Raw genomic sequence first — 13,577 nt, forward strand, 5'->3', positions numbered from 1 at the left:
AAACTAATGTGGCTCACAGGGACATTATGAATGCACCAGGATCTCTACAGTATTATGTCAGAAATGCCTAGATCTCATTCCTAACGTTACTCTTTGCTATTTTTCAGGACATTCTTATTTCTAGCAAAATCTGACTGGTAAAACTCAATGTTTCTGAATCATATTAATAAACAGTAGTTATACAGTTGTTGGGTTTGTATATCATCAAACAACAACCTAAGTTTTAATTCACCAATGGTTTTAGAGAAAAGGCTAACTGAGCAACTTTTTTTTTTAAATGCAGTAGAGTAGCATTGCTGATAGTTATTTTTCCATATGCTTGATCAGCAGAGAGCAAGACAACCATTTTCCAGTGCAGACAAGCCGTAGCCGTGACAGAACTGTATTTGCAACTTGCTCCAAAAGAGTGTTCTCTCATCTCAGAACACTTCACGGACTCACAGAATCCATCACGTTGGAAAAGACCTTTGAGATATCAAGCCCAACCTCTGACCAAACACCACAGCATCAACCAGACCATGGCACTGAGCACCACACCCAGCCTTTCCTCAACCTCCTCCAGGGACTGTGACTCCACAAAGCCGTGGGCAGCCCATTCCGATGTCTAACCACACTTCTGTGAAGAAATCCTTCCTAATGCCCAACCTGAACCTCCCCAGGCGCAGATTGAGGCCGCACACTCTTCTCCCATTCCCTGAGAGAAGAACCCGACCCCACCTGGCTACAACTCCTGTTGCCTCAAGTTTGCCTGCTTTTACTATTTACTATTTACTATTTACTATTTACTATTTACATTTGTTCTCACGCAGCTTCAAGTAAGCTACGTATATTTCTAGAATTGTTTACATTTACATTCTCCATGGGAGGAGAAATATGATTGATGGTGATGTTCCCCAACGAGGTCGAAGAGGTGCAGCCAATCTCGGCCTGCTTGTAAAACTGTATATATGGAGTCAGAAAAAAATAAAGTAGAGAACTTTCCTGCTTGACCTGGTGCTGCCTGCTTCGTCCTTTCGTGTCCCCAACAGTGACAAATTCCCTGTCAGGTGTTGATAGAGTGATAAAGTCACCCGAGCCTTCTCTTCCTCCTCTATTCACATAAATACGATTCGAAAACCTCAAGTATTTACTAGAATTAGAATACCAGTTAAAATTATAACGACTGTAGAAGAGAGCTTTCGGAAAGCAGGTGTAACTTTATACGTAATCTCCGATCAACAGCAACTTTAAAGAAAGCTCGGGAGTATTTTCTGTCAAAAAGTGTCATGAGGCAGCCGGCGCCGAGCGTGGGCAGTGCAGCTGGATGGAGATGCGGCGCTCTGAAGGCCGGGAGGCGCTTTCCCATCCAGCACCAGCCCCGGTCCCGGGCAAGAGGGACGGCAGGGCGCAGCGGCTGCTCTGGAGCTCGGCCGGGCGGGAGCAGGTGCGGATGTGTGTGCGGGCGGAGGTCCCCCCGCGGGCCCGGGCCGGTGCCGGTGCCGGTACCGGTGCCGGTGCCGGTGCCTTTCCCTCGCCGGAGCCGAGAACCGAAACCGGCCCCGCGCAGGCGCACACCGTCCCGGCCCGCTCGGCCCCGCGCGCCGCCGCCCACAGCGAGAGGGCGCCCGCCGGCCCTGCGGTGACGTCACCCGGCCGGCCCCGCCCAGACCCAATGAAAGGGAACGTGCGGCGCGGGAGGCTCCCCGCCCGCCCCTCCCCCTGCACGACCCGCGGCGGAACCAATCGGAGCCTTCTCGACGCCCCGGCCCCGCCCTCCGCGGGCTGACGTCACGGAACCGCTCACGGCGGCGGAGCGGCGCAGCCAATCAGCGCCCCCGCGCGCGCCCGCCCAGGCCGCGGTCCCGTGTTTCCGCCCCGCCCCCTCCCGCCCGCTCCCCCCTCTCCGGGCACCGGCGGTGGCGGCGCAGCCCGGTCCTGTCCGTGCGGGCGGCGACGCCTCGCGGGGCTCGGCGACATGGAGTGCGCTGCGGCGGGGGCCGAGTTCAACATCCTCCTCGCCACCGACTCCTACAAGGTGGGCACGGACAGTTGGGCAGGAGAGAGGGGGGTCACCTCTGCGGGTACCGGACCCGCCGGGGCGCGCCATCCGCGGGGCTCCGAGCCAGGCCGGCCCCGCCGCCACGGGCCCCCTGCCCGCCCGGCCGGGGCTGGGAGATCCCCCGGGGCGCCAGTGAGGGTGCCCGGCCTCGCCCGGGCGGTGCGGGGGGGACGGCGGAGGCCTGGCCGGGGCTGCCCCTTTCGCCCCCGGCAGCCCCGAGCCGCTCCCGGCGGGTGCCCGGGGCCGCGCAGCCGGGGGCGGCGGCGGGGCCAGAAAAGAAAGTGAAAGCGGGGCGGGGTGGGCGCCGCCATCCCGCCGCCCCTGTGCGCGGGGGGCGGCCGTGGCGGGCCGCGGGGCCGGGCCCTCGGGAGTCGCGGTCCTGCCCCGGCCGGGCTCGGGGAGGGCGCGCAGGTCGCTGCCGCGGGCCAGTCGCTCCGTCGTCCCTCCCGCTTTTCTCCACTCGCGCCGCTCGCTGCCTGCGGCTGTGTGCCTGGCGGTGATGTAGCGCGCTCCGGGAACCGGCTGGCGCAAAATACGCGTTTTGTAGCCCTGTGCTTAGCCGGTGCACCGGCCGCTGCGGTGTCACGTTCGCTAGGCAAGGTGTCGGTTCGGAGGGGAAAGTCGCGCTGTACGGCTCTCCCTTGTTTCTTGGAGCTGGTGGTGCTGATAGCCGTGGCAGGCGCCCTGTCCCGGTGATTTCTGACCCGGGAGCTCCTGTCGTGCCCCGCAGGCAGTGTGCCCGGGCCGAAGTCCTGCCCCTGCGCAGCGCCGCGCTCATGTCAGCGTTGGGCCGCCAGCTCCGGGCACAGCCGCCCTGTGACTCCCCCCGCCTGGATACACACACGTGCCCGCCTCCCCGAGCCTGGAACACACGCTTATTTCTTTCAGGAGCAGCGCTGCAATGTCGACGAGGTTGTTGGTGGCCTAAAGAAAGCTACAGTAGCAGTCCAGATTACCGTTGTAAAGCTTTTTTTTGTGTTTTAGCTCTTTGAGCATTGGGTGGCTGGGATGAGTTTTCAGGGAGGTGAGGGTGCTTCTGGATAGAGGAGTTGACAAAGCAAAGCTATGTTGTGGCTAGGTCTTGTTACTGAGTAACTATCAAAGTGCAAATCTCAGTATGTGCTCTGGCTGCTGGCTTGGGGTGATAGTATTATTACTAGTACTATTATTTTCATTGCTGTTATTATTACTATACGTTACCTCAAGAGGCAAAGAAAGTTAACAGTCCTTGATGCTGTTTGTGGGAAGGAATTTTGGAAGGTGGGAAGATATTTATAAGTCTTGCAGCAGCTCCATCAGGGCATCCTGATGCTGCAACTGAGGGCTTGCAAAGCTGCTTCCCTTCAGGGTGTAATCTGGCTACAGTGCTCTATATGAGCTAGGTTTAAGTGTTTGTTATCTAACTTATTCAAATACGGAGGATGCACTCTTTTCCATATCTGAGACTAATCACATTAAATACTGCAGGCCTGGGTTTAAACAGTATCTCCTCTAAATCTAACTTGCACCCTACTTTTTCCAAATTCTCTGGGTGTGCTCAAGGATTGGTGGTAGTGCGGCGCACTGGAGTGACATAAAACCAGTTTGCTTCTGTTTTGTTTGCTATTTCGTAGTGAAGATGACTTGAAAACATTCCAGGAGCGGTAAAAATCTTAATGAGGTCAAATAAAGGCCTGAGGTGGTTTTTTTTTTCCTTTCTAGTTCAAAAACGAATTTGGATGAGGTTTTCTGTGGCAGCTAGGAGCATTTTGTATTATACTTAGAGCAGTTGCCACCCTCAGTTACTTTGTTAGAGCTGTTCAAATTGTCTGTCTTTCCATGTGTTTTTTTCCAAATCTTAGGAACTCCAGTGTCTCTGGACAATGCTTAAACAAGTAGCTGCTTTTATCTTGTTAGGTAATATGAGCAAACATCACTTATCTTCTCCCTGGATGATACTGTCATTTCCTAATCAATGAGACACACTTAGCGAGAGCAGTTTCAGTAAAACTACGCTAAGATATCTGGTAGTTTGCAATGTCAAGCTTTTCACAGGAGTTACCAAACACTCTTACTAGCAATTGAAACAAAAGTGAAAGTCGATGGGAGAGTTTTTCTTTTTTCTTTCTGGGTTTTTTGTTTTGTTTTTGGTTTTTGGTTTGGGTTTTTTTGTGGGTTTTTTTTAATGGTTCTGCTGTATCCACAACTGTAGCATCTATTTTACTATGCAGAATTATCTGTACATGACATTTAGACTGAGAAAAAACATGGATCAGCTCCATGTTTTGGAAGTTTGTCTGGTGATCCAGTTGTGACAGATGCCAGTGTTGGTGACAAAAATGGCACAGAACTAAACAGCTGTGGAAAAAAAAAATACATGCAGACCATACTGAATGGTACAACTCTAGCTTAGGCAGTTTCTCATAAAAAAAAAGTTGTGGTATCTCAGGGTCATATCTGTCACAACTTGTTAGTTTGAGTTCTAGCTCCAGTGTCCCAGTTCTCTGTCACTGCAGTTGGAAATTTGGGGTGAAAAGACAAATCATTACTGGTTTAGTGCCTATACAATTTCAGAAACAAAGTAATTTGGTTTGTCTGTAAAAGGTTTGTCTGTTGAGAGCCAATCCAGTCTCCCCTCCTTCTACACTGTTTTCCTGTCTGCATGTGCATCATAGGACATTTCCTCTTAAATGATAGAGAATATCAAATACTCAGTTTCAAAATCTTCAAAGTGTTTTTGAAAAACTGCTGAGTATCATGTTGATTGCTGGTAAAGTGGATATTTCTAGACAGGAGTACTTCCCAATAAGTGACTATGCATTGGTTCCAGTACTGAGCTTCCAGTATAGCTGGAGCTTACCTAACTGTACAAGTGCTCCAGGATTTTGAGGCTGGGCTTCAAATTATACAGTTTATCTCTAAACCCAATTACAAGAGAAATGTTTTCACTTAGATTCTTCGTGCTGCGTACTTTGTTCCATCTTCTTAAGCTTTTACAAATCCCCCAAAAGTATAATTCCTCCTGTATGCTGGGAATTATATGCCATCCCCTCAGAGTCTGGCTGTGGGCATATGGCATGGTGTGTGTGCAACATGCTGATAAGTAGCAGTAGTCTTTTTAATTCTTCTGATCATGAGACTCTCAAGAGATTCATCAATGCAGTGTTATCTGGGGAGCCTCGTTGTCTTTATGTGCAGTGTAGCAATGGCATTTCTATTAGTGAAGTTTTCTGCTAGTGACTTGGTATTACTGAAAAAGGGAAGTATTTGAAGTCAAAGTCCTTGATAGAAAGCTGCATGTGAGGGGGTATCAGCAGGCTCCTTGAAAATCACTGTTCATGCTGTGTGATGTCTTAGTCTTGTGTCTATAGCCAGACACGATTTATGTAGCCAGTTATATATAGGTTATGCAATACTCTAGAGCAGTCTTGCCCCTCTGTGACAGTGGGGTTCTGTTCATTCTCTGCCCTTCCCCACTGAAAGGGTCTCTGCTCCTCAGTGCCTCCTTGGTCTGACCTCCTTGACACACCTCCTGTGCATTTTCTTTCTCTTTGATTCCCAGTGCTCTGTTTAGCCAATGCTTGTTTATTTCTGCACAGGCAAGAAATATTCCCGGGTATATGTGGTCTGAAGGTGTATTGAGGGGACCAGCTTGGCAGAGCTGTGTTCAGTGGGAAGACAGCTGTGACTGGCACAGACCTGGCCTGGGTTGGATGGACCATGAGCAAACCTTGTTTGCTGGAGTAATAATAGCTTATTTTGCTTTTGCCAATAGATCTATTACTGTTGCTTGGCATGTTTTGTAATTAAGCTGATAGCTATAATAAGCTGACATGCAATTACCTCTTAGGAGGAGCTGATTTGCTATCTAGACCGTAAATGAGATCTGTTTCAGAATTAATTTCTTTCTGGATGCTTCAAGGAAACACAAAATATATGTTTTAACTCTGTATGCCTTACATGTTGAATTTTAAGCACTTCTTATGCTTAAATGACTTCTTTTACTCTGTGTGGATGTAGGAGAGCACTGACTTCTGAAGCACTTCACGTGAGTGTGTGTTTATTCTAGGCTCTTTATTTAGAAGGCTAGATGTCTGTGAGGAAGAGACATGAGTACTTTTTAGCCTACTGAATTTGACTAGTACTTAATGACTGCAAAATATTCTTTACAGCAGCCCATATATCTTTTTTTCCTTAATTAAAATCTGGTGGGAGTGTGAATGTGTTCTCTTATCTCCTGTAATTCTTCCAGTGGAAAAGCATCTGAAACTTCTGGCTTGACACTCCTTGTAAGACGCAATCCTCACGCTCTCTAGGTTCATTATCTTCCAAGTTTTGATTTGTAGTCACATGGTCCTGTTACAAACCCCAAGACATCATTGCTTGAAAGGAGCACTGCAACTGTGCAGTATTCAGACAATTTTTAAATTAGTGGGAAACAACCTCCTCTAGAACCACTGCAGCTTTCATTGTTGAAAAGGTAAATGCTTTTCCTTTTCCATTAAGGAGCAGGGATCTTTAAGCAGCATGTGCAGTAGTACAGCTGACTAGTCACAGAAGTGTAAACAGTAAACATGAGGCATTTTGTCACCGCTTTTGTGATAATCTTGGATGTAAAACTGCTGGTTTTGACTGAGGTAATTTTCTTCTTAGTAGCTGGTACGAGGCTGTTTTGGATTTGTGCTGACAACAATGCTGATAATTCAGGGATATTTTTGATTTTGCTGGGCAGTGCTTGCACAAAGTCAAGGCCTTTTCTGCCCTACACACCATCACACCAGTGAGGAGGCCGAGGGTGCACAAGGGGCTGGGAGGGGACACCAGGACAGCTGACCCCATCTGACCCAAGAGATACTCAATGCCACGTGACATCATGATAAGCCTATAAGGCTAGGGAAAGGAGGAGAGGAGGGAACATTTGGAATAGTGGCATTTGTCTTCCCCAGTAACTGCTATATGGGCTGGAGCCCTGCTTTTCTGGGAATGCCTGAACACCTGCCTGCCCATGGGAAGTGATGAATGAATTCATCACTGTTCTGCTTTGCTTATGTGCAGAGAAGTTTTGCTTTCCCTGTTAAACTGTCTCTATCCCAACCCATGAGTTTTCCACTTTTACCCTTCTGAATCTCTCCCCTATCCCACTGGGAGGAGTGAGTGAACAGCATTCTGGGCTTGGTTGCCAGTCGTGGTTAAACCACGACAAAAAACATTAAAATCTTTAGTGGTAAAGTAATCTATTGCAAAATGTAGCTGGTTTTTAGCCTTGTATTTTCTCTGAGAAATTTAGAGTACATTCAGTTCTAGTCCTTACACTTGACCTTGTGTTTTAAATTAATGTGGACATGGTCATGTGTTGCATCTCTGCTGATAATGTGCAGCTTCTATAGGAATTCAGTTGCTTGCATGTGCTTTCCTTATTTTTCATAGTATGGACTTATCTCTTAACTTCTTTTTTTCTCACCTCTGATCCTCTTATTCTTCAATACACATATAAAGAAATGGTGGATTGTTAGATACAGGTAGAGCTGTTATAAAAGAAAGGCCTTATAAAATCAGGCCTTGCTCTGCTGAATTACCAGCTGGCCTGTAAGTTCCCAGAAGAAAGGATCAAAGGAATAAAAACTCAGTTAACACAACAAACTATGTCCCAGGAGAATCCACAAAGGAAAAATGTAAACACCTGAGTTAAAGAGAGAGTCTTGCCACATACACACAAAACACCTTTTAACCAATGAATTAAGTGGCAAGAAAACTACTAGCTAGTTAAAGATGAACATAAAGTCTGTGAAAGCTGTATAAAAATGAGTTATGTGAATAAGGATTTGGCTTTTCTTGCATGAAGAAACTTTGTTGCAATAGTGGATGAACTCAAATACAAGGATATTAGAAGTGGTAGAAAGTCATCATTCAAGTCATCACCTCCATTAGCTTGTCTCTCTCATCTCATAAGAGCAGTATCTCCCAATACTCTCACTTTGATTCTTAAACATTGTCTCAGTCTTTTACATTCTAATAAGAGGCCTGGAGTCTCCCTAAGGCTCTTCTCTTTTAATGTTAATCTGAAGCTTGTATAATCAAAATAGTAAGATTATACTTGACTCTTAGATTTTTTTTAAACACACTTAAAAATATCTTTCACTTTACCTGCTGTTGTTGGATGCCCTTTCTCTTGAGTTAAAGATTGATTATTCTGACATTTCCTCTCTTAGTTAAATAAACTTATCATTTAACCATACTGGCTTTTGGTTTGGTTTTCATTTCCACTGTTGTGTTGTGCATTCCTTCTGTGATTGCTTTGAATGCTACCAAAGCATCTCTGTTGAATATAACTGTGAGTTACAGTTGTATTGTGTTTTTTTCCTGAAGGTGGTCACAATGCCTTATAGCTGCTGTTAATTATCTCAGTGAGGTATATCTGATAGCTCCTAACTCCTGGTTCATCTTATTGTTGCTAATAATGTTTTCCACGTAGGTTGTTGGCAAACTTTGCTTTTAACTGCTCTGTTGGCTAAATCTGAAGGTTTAGGTAAAGCAGTATTTCATACCATGGCCTCTTTCCACAATGTTTGCAAATAATATGTAGTGCAACAATTCATGGAAGTCTTGGGGTGTTTTGCAGAAGTCTCCCCAGTGTAAATACCAGCAGCACCACTGCACTAAAATTGCCTAACTCAGTAAGGTGTACAGGGGTGAGGATCCCCCAAATGTCACTTGCAGTACAGTGACCAAGCCTGTGCTTTAGGCCCTGGTGCTGCAGACCTACAGTGTCCTGGCCAAGTGGCCCAGTTTACAGGCCATGCTACTTCTGGCTTACCTGCCTCTGATTCTTCATGGTTGTGGCTGTGTGCCACCATGGGTTTGGTGACCAGGTGGTTCTCTACCCATTTTGCACTAAGGATTTTTTCAAAATAGCTCCAGAAAGTTCAAATACTGTCCTACTTGAAGTGGTATCATCTTATCACATGAGAGTTACAGTACAGTCAAAATCCTGCTGGGTAAACATTTGGGGGTTTGCTTTCTTCACTGAAGGCAGGGCTTTTAAGTATCTTTCTGACCTAGGGGAGCATCAGGAGTTACCACCAATGGAGATTTTTGTCACACCTGACTTTTCATGTCCTGTCTGTTTTTCCCGTGTTTTCAAATGGTTGATTTATATAGGCTTAAATAACCTGTTAAAGTAAGTTTGTTGCACTATCTTGTACAACAAAGCTTGTAGATTATAAGAATATTTCTATTTTTATGTCAAAAATCATCTTATCTAGCTCAGAAAAGTACAGCGTTTACCTCAGTCATCCCTATTTTATGAAAAATAGCCATTAATTCCTATTTCTTAAAATGTAATTCTTAATGTTTGGGGTGGTTTTTTTGACAGATTGACAGATGATCTAAATGCAATTTGTGCTTCATGGTTTTTTCCTTAAAAAACTTGATTTACTTAAATAGATGTAGTCCTTATGGAAGTATTCTTTGTTCAGAATATACCTTTATTTGCATTAAATTTAATAAGGAGCTATCACAACTGGAATAAAAGTGCTCTATTTCAGTCATAGTATGTAATCTTGTAGGTAGTAGTTTCAAGGCTGTTTGTCATATGTTTTATAGACAAAACCTAAACCACAGCCTTTGAACTAAACATCAAAAGGCCTTTGAAGATACTTGGGAGAGTTGTTTTTTTGTAAGGGTCTCTTAATCCCAGCAGAGGCTTTTGTTTGCTTTTCTGTTTGTTGATTAGGAGTTTTTTTCTTCTTGAAGAGAAGGGGTTTCCTATTGACTTTATAGTCACCCCTTCTTATTGAGAGCTCATCTGTACAAGTCCTGCTTCTGTCACCCCCTAGCTGAAAGCACAGAGTTATCAATACTGTCTCGATCTCTAAGTCACATAAAATTTAATGTCAAATACTGTACATTGCCTCTGTTGTTCTTTCTGCTCTCCTTTAGGATACAGAAAGGTGCAAGTCTTCATCTGACAAGAAGGAAAGATCAACAAGAGGCATTTTTTTGAACCATAGTTTTTAGCATCCAAGTGCCTTATTAGCATTGTGTTGGGTATTTTCTGGTTGGTTTTGTTTTCAGTGGCATTCTTTGTGTCTTCTGTGAACTGTTCCCACTCCTAGACCTTGATTTTTTTTCACAGTGTTTTTTACCATCAGGCATTTCAGTAGATGCCAAACCTCCTGACACTAGTGTGGCAGATCAGTAATTTTTCCCCATGTCCTGGAAGCCCAGAAATGACAGCCAATACAATCAGCTGCTGTGACATTTTGTGGGCAGATATTCCTGATGTACGGAGCCCTATCTGAGGATTTGGAAGCAAAGCAGATGGCCAGATGACTCAGCAGTGGTTGTATGTCTTGTGCTTGGCTTCTCACACACCTGTATGACATAGAATCAAGGAGTAGTTTGGGTTGAAAGGGGCATTCAAAGGCCATCTAGTCCAGCCCCTCTACAATGACATCTTCAGCTACATCAGTTCGTTCAGAGTCCCATCCAACTTGACCTTAAGTGTTTCCAGGGGTGGATCATCTATCACCTCTCTGGGCAACCTACTCCAGTGTTTCACTACCTTCATCATAAAAAACATTATTATATCTAGCCTGAATCTACCCCCCTTTAGTTTTAAACCATCACTCCTTGTCCTTTTGCTACAGGCCCTGCTAAAAAGTGTGTCCAGATCTTTTTTATAGGCCCCCTTCAAGTAACCAGTGGTTGGTAATGTGGTACTTTTAAGATTGTGATTGTGCCTTTAAATATTGAGTAATATTTAAGTGTGTCTCAGCTTTGTAGATGAGGCAATCAGCTTTGTGGAATGTCAAAAGAAGTATCTTTAAAATTACAGCTGTAAGGTTTACTCAGATGTAAATATTTTAATTGTCAGGGATATGTATTTTCACTGTTTAAATAGATCTTAATGTGTGAAGAATATAATTGAATATTACACATGTGACTTGCAAAGTTAGCTCCTTATCTCCTTCAAGTACTTAAAGCAACTAAATCAAATGATATTTCTGTCAAACACAAAATTTTCATGTAAGTTTAAATCCCTCTAGAAGTGACTATTTTCTGGACACTAGTTAGCATGTATTTTCAGGTTAAGATCTAGTCTTAAGTCAGAATAAAGATAAGTAAACCTGTAATGCAATGTTTGAGAAACTTTAGTGGGGTTTTTTTGGGTTGAAACTGTCAGCAAGGTAGTCAGGAGGAGCTTGTCCCCAGGTATGCTATATAAAGGATAAATCTGTTACATTTCACCCTGATTTCAGCACTCAAGTTCTGGTTTGCAGCCAGAGCACTGTGTTTTGTGAGCATGCTTCAAAACAGAGCTGGAATAGGAAATCCCTAAAAAATGTACATAAACTCAGTAAGAAAAGGTGACACCAACTCAGTGGGTGCACTGTGCACCCTAAGCTAATTTGGGCCTGTAACCATTTTGACAGAGAGAAATATATAGTGGGAGGAGATGCCTTTGAACTGCCAAAGTTGAGTATATTTTCAAGATGCGAACTAAAGATCACACAAATTTTCACTACAGTTTAGGTCTTGGCTCCAGTAATTTTCCCATAGTTGGTAAGTTGTATAATTAAACTTTTTTAAAAGAAACCTGAGTATCCTATCTCATGGAGATACAGTTTTCACTGTTTGGTTGGAACAGTTGTGGTGAGAACAGCAGCATTGCCTTGATTTGCTCTCGAGCTCACCATAAGGAATTGAGATACTCCTTTGGAGACTTGGTCCTGGGACATCTGCTGTGTATCCTTGCAGCTGCTGGGCTCTGTGTTGAGCCTTTACTCTGAAATCACAAACTGAGAAGTTCAGTCTCAGTTGTAAAACAAAGCAAAATTTTTCGTGAAGTTGCTGTACCTTACCTTGGTGGCACCAGTGGGAAGGAATGAGTTCCCACTCTCCTTGTCTTTATAGTGCATGAGCATTCTAAGGATTTGTTACAGGATCTTTTTCTTAAAATGCATTTAATGCAATTTCTTGTAAAGGGTTTGTGCATATGTATGTGTGTGTGTGTTTATATATGCACTGATCAGAAAGACATGTCAATTGGAGCCTATTTTTGTCTGCTCCATGGTAAAGAAGAGAAGATGGGGGTGTGTTTTCTTTTGTATGGGAATTCGGTTTTCCTTTAAATGTGTCAGTATCATGCAGAGAGTTTTCTGTGAGCTGGCAGTGTGATGTACTTCTTGGAAGTTCTGCACAGAACTAGGAAAGGGCATGTTATAATTTGTGAAGCGAGACATTTATTATTAGCTAGAACTAAATCTAAAAGCCAGGTTTTGTCTTAGGGTGTGACATTGCTACTCTTAAGCATTCTGCTTTTGAGTGGCTGTGGAATGGTAACAGAATAGGTTTGTGCTCCATTAAATGCCTGTGGTGCCATGCTTTGTTTGAAGTCAGGGCAGAAAACGTGCAATGACAAGCTTGGGTTTTATTTGATTGGCCTTGTAAATCTCACAGAAGCAAAGACAATAGAATGATCTTTAAATTGACCTTTCTTGAATGTTTCCTTGCAGCATTGGACACACAACCATAACAGCCTTGTGCTGGTATAGAAGAACCAAAAAGTTCAGTCGAATAGTTCGTTGTCCATACTGAGTGCAATACTAAACTTAAATAACATTTGAGAGGAGAAGGAAAACTGTCATTTTAAAATCCTTTAATGTACAATTTTAGGAATACAGGTAAAGCAACCTTCAAATATTTTTCTTTGAGAATTTCAGAGATATATTTAAAAATCAGGACAAGAAGGGAGAAGCAGTAAAACAATCCCTTTTCCAATTCCTTGTGGTATCAGAAACAGAAATTTTTAAGGTTACTTGCAGCAACAGCACGAAACATATAATGAATTCATGCTCTAACCTGTAAATATGGAAGTTTGAAAAGCATTCAGAAATGAGTTTCACATCGATTGAGTTTTTTTCTGATGTATGATGTTGCTTTTTCAGCTGTAGGAACAGCTTTTCCTTATGGAACAAGTAGAGTTGTTCACAGATTTCTCATCATAGTTTAAGAAAACTTGTTACTCTCATATTAGGGGATGCCTTACCTTGATTTGTATGTTCTGTGATTTAAACATTGATAGTACAAAGTTTCTGTCGTGTATTTTTGTTTAATATGGAATTAAGGATTTTGCATGGAGTTTGCTTTTTACACATGACGAGATGAAATTTTGCAGGTTTAAGGTTTTAAGTGTTTAGAGTGTACTTGTTTCAAATGCTGTTATTTCTCAAAGTAAATTTCTGGCTAGATTTACTATCAGGAATTCTGAAAAGCTGTAATAGCTGATTCAGCATAACACTGTGTGATTTATAACCAGTTTCTACATAATACACACAGGCAGCAGCTTCTCATGTTTCCTTTACATTGAATATGAACTTTTTCAAATTTGGAAAAAATGTCCATCTAGGGAACTCTGTAGGGAGGTGCAATCCTCAGGTAGATTTTAGCAGCATTACTGATAGTAACAGGTTTGTAAACTGGTTTTGCTGTAACCACGGCTTGAGAGTAAACACTGCTCATGGGGAATGGGGCACTTGGGTAAAGACCATTGCCAATG

The 13,577-nt window shown here is 43.8% G+C and overlaps 1 protein-coding gene across 2 annotated transcripts in view; it reads left to right on the forward strand.

Moving 5' to 3' along the window:
- The first annotated feature begins 1,863 nt into the window (after positions 1–1,863).
- NAMPT (nicotinamide phosphoribosyltransferase) overlaps positions 1,864–13,577 on the forward strand; it is a 31,274-nt gene continuing 19,560 nt past the window's right edge. For both annotated transcript variants that reach the window (XM_066318671.1, XM_066318672.1), the window contains exon 1: positions 1,864–2,014. In XM_066318671.1, coding sequence (XP_066174768.1) covers positions 1,955–2,014 — 60 coding nt within the window. In that variant the 5' untranslated portion in view covers positions 1,864–1,954. The remainder of the gene's footprint in view (positions 2,015–13,577) is intronic.

Source organism: Sylvia atricapilla, chromosome 5, assembly GCF_009819655.1.
Source record: "Sylvia atricapilla isolate bSylAtr1 chromosome 5, bSylAtr1.pri, whole genome shotgun sequence".
Taxonomy (NCBI): Eukaryota; Metazoa; Chordata; class Aves; order Passeriformes; family Sylviidae; genus Sylvia; species Sylvia atricapilla.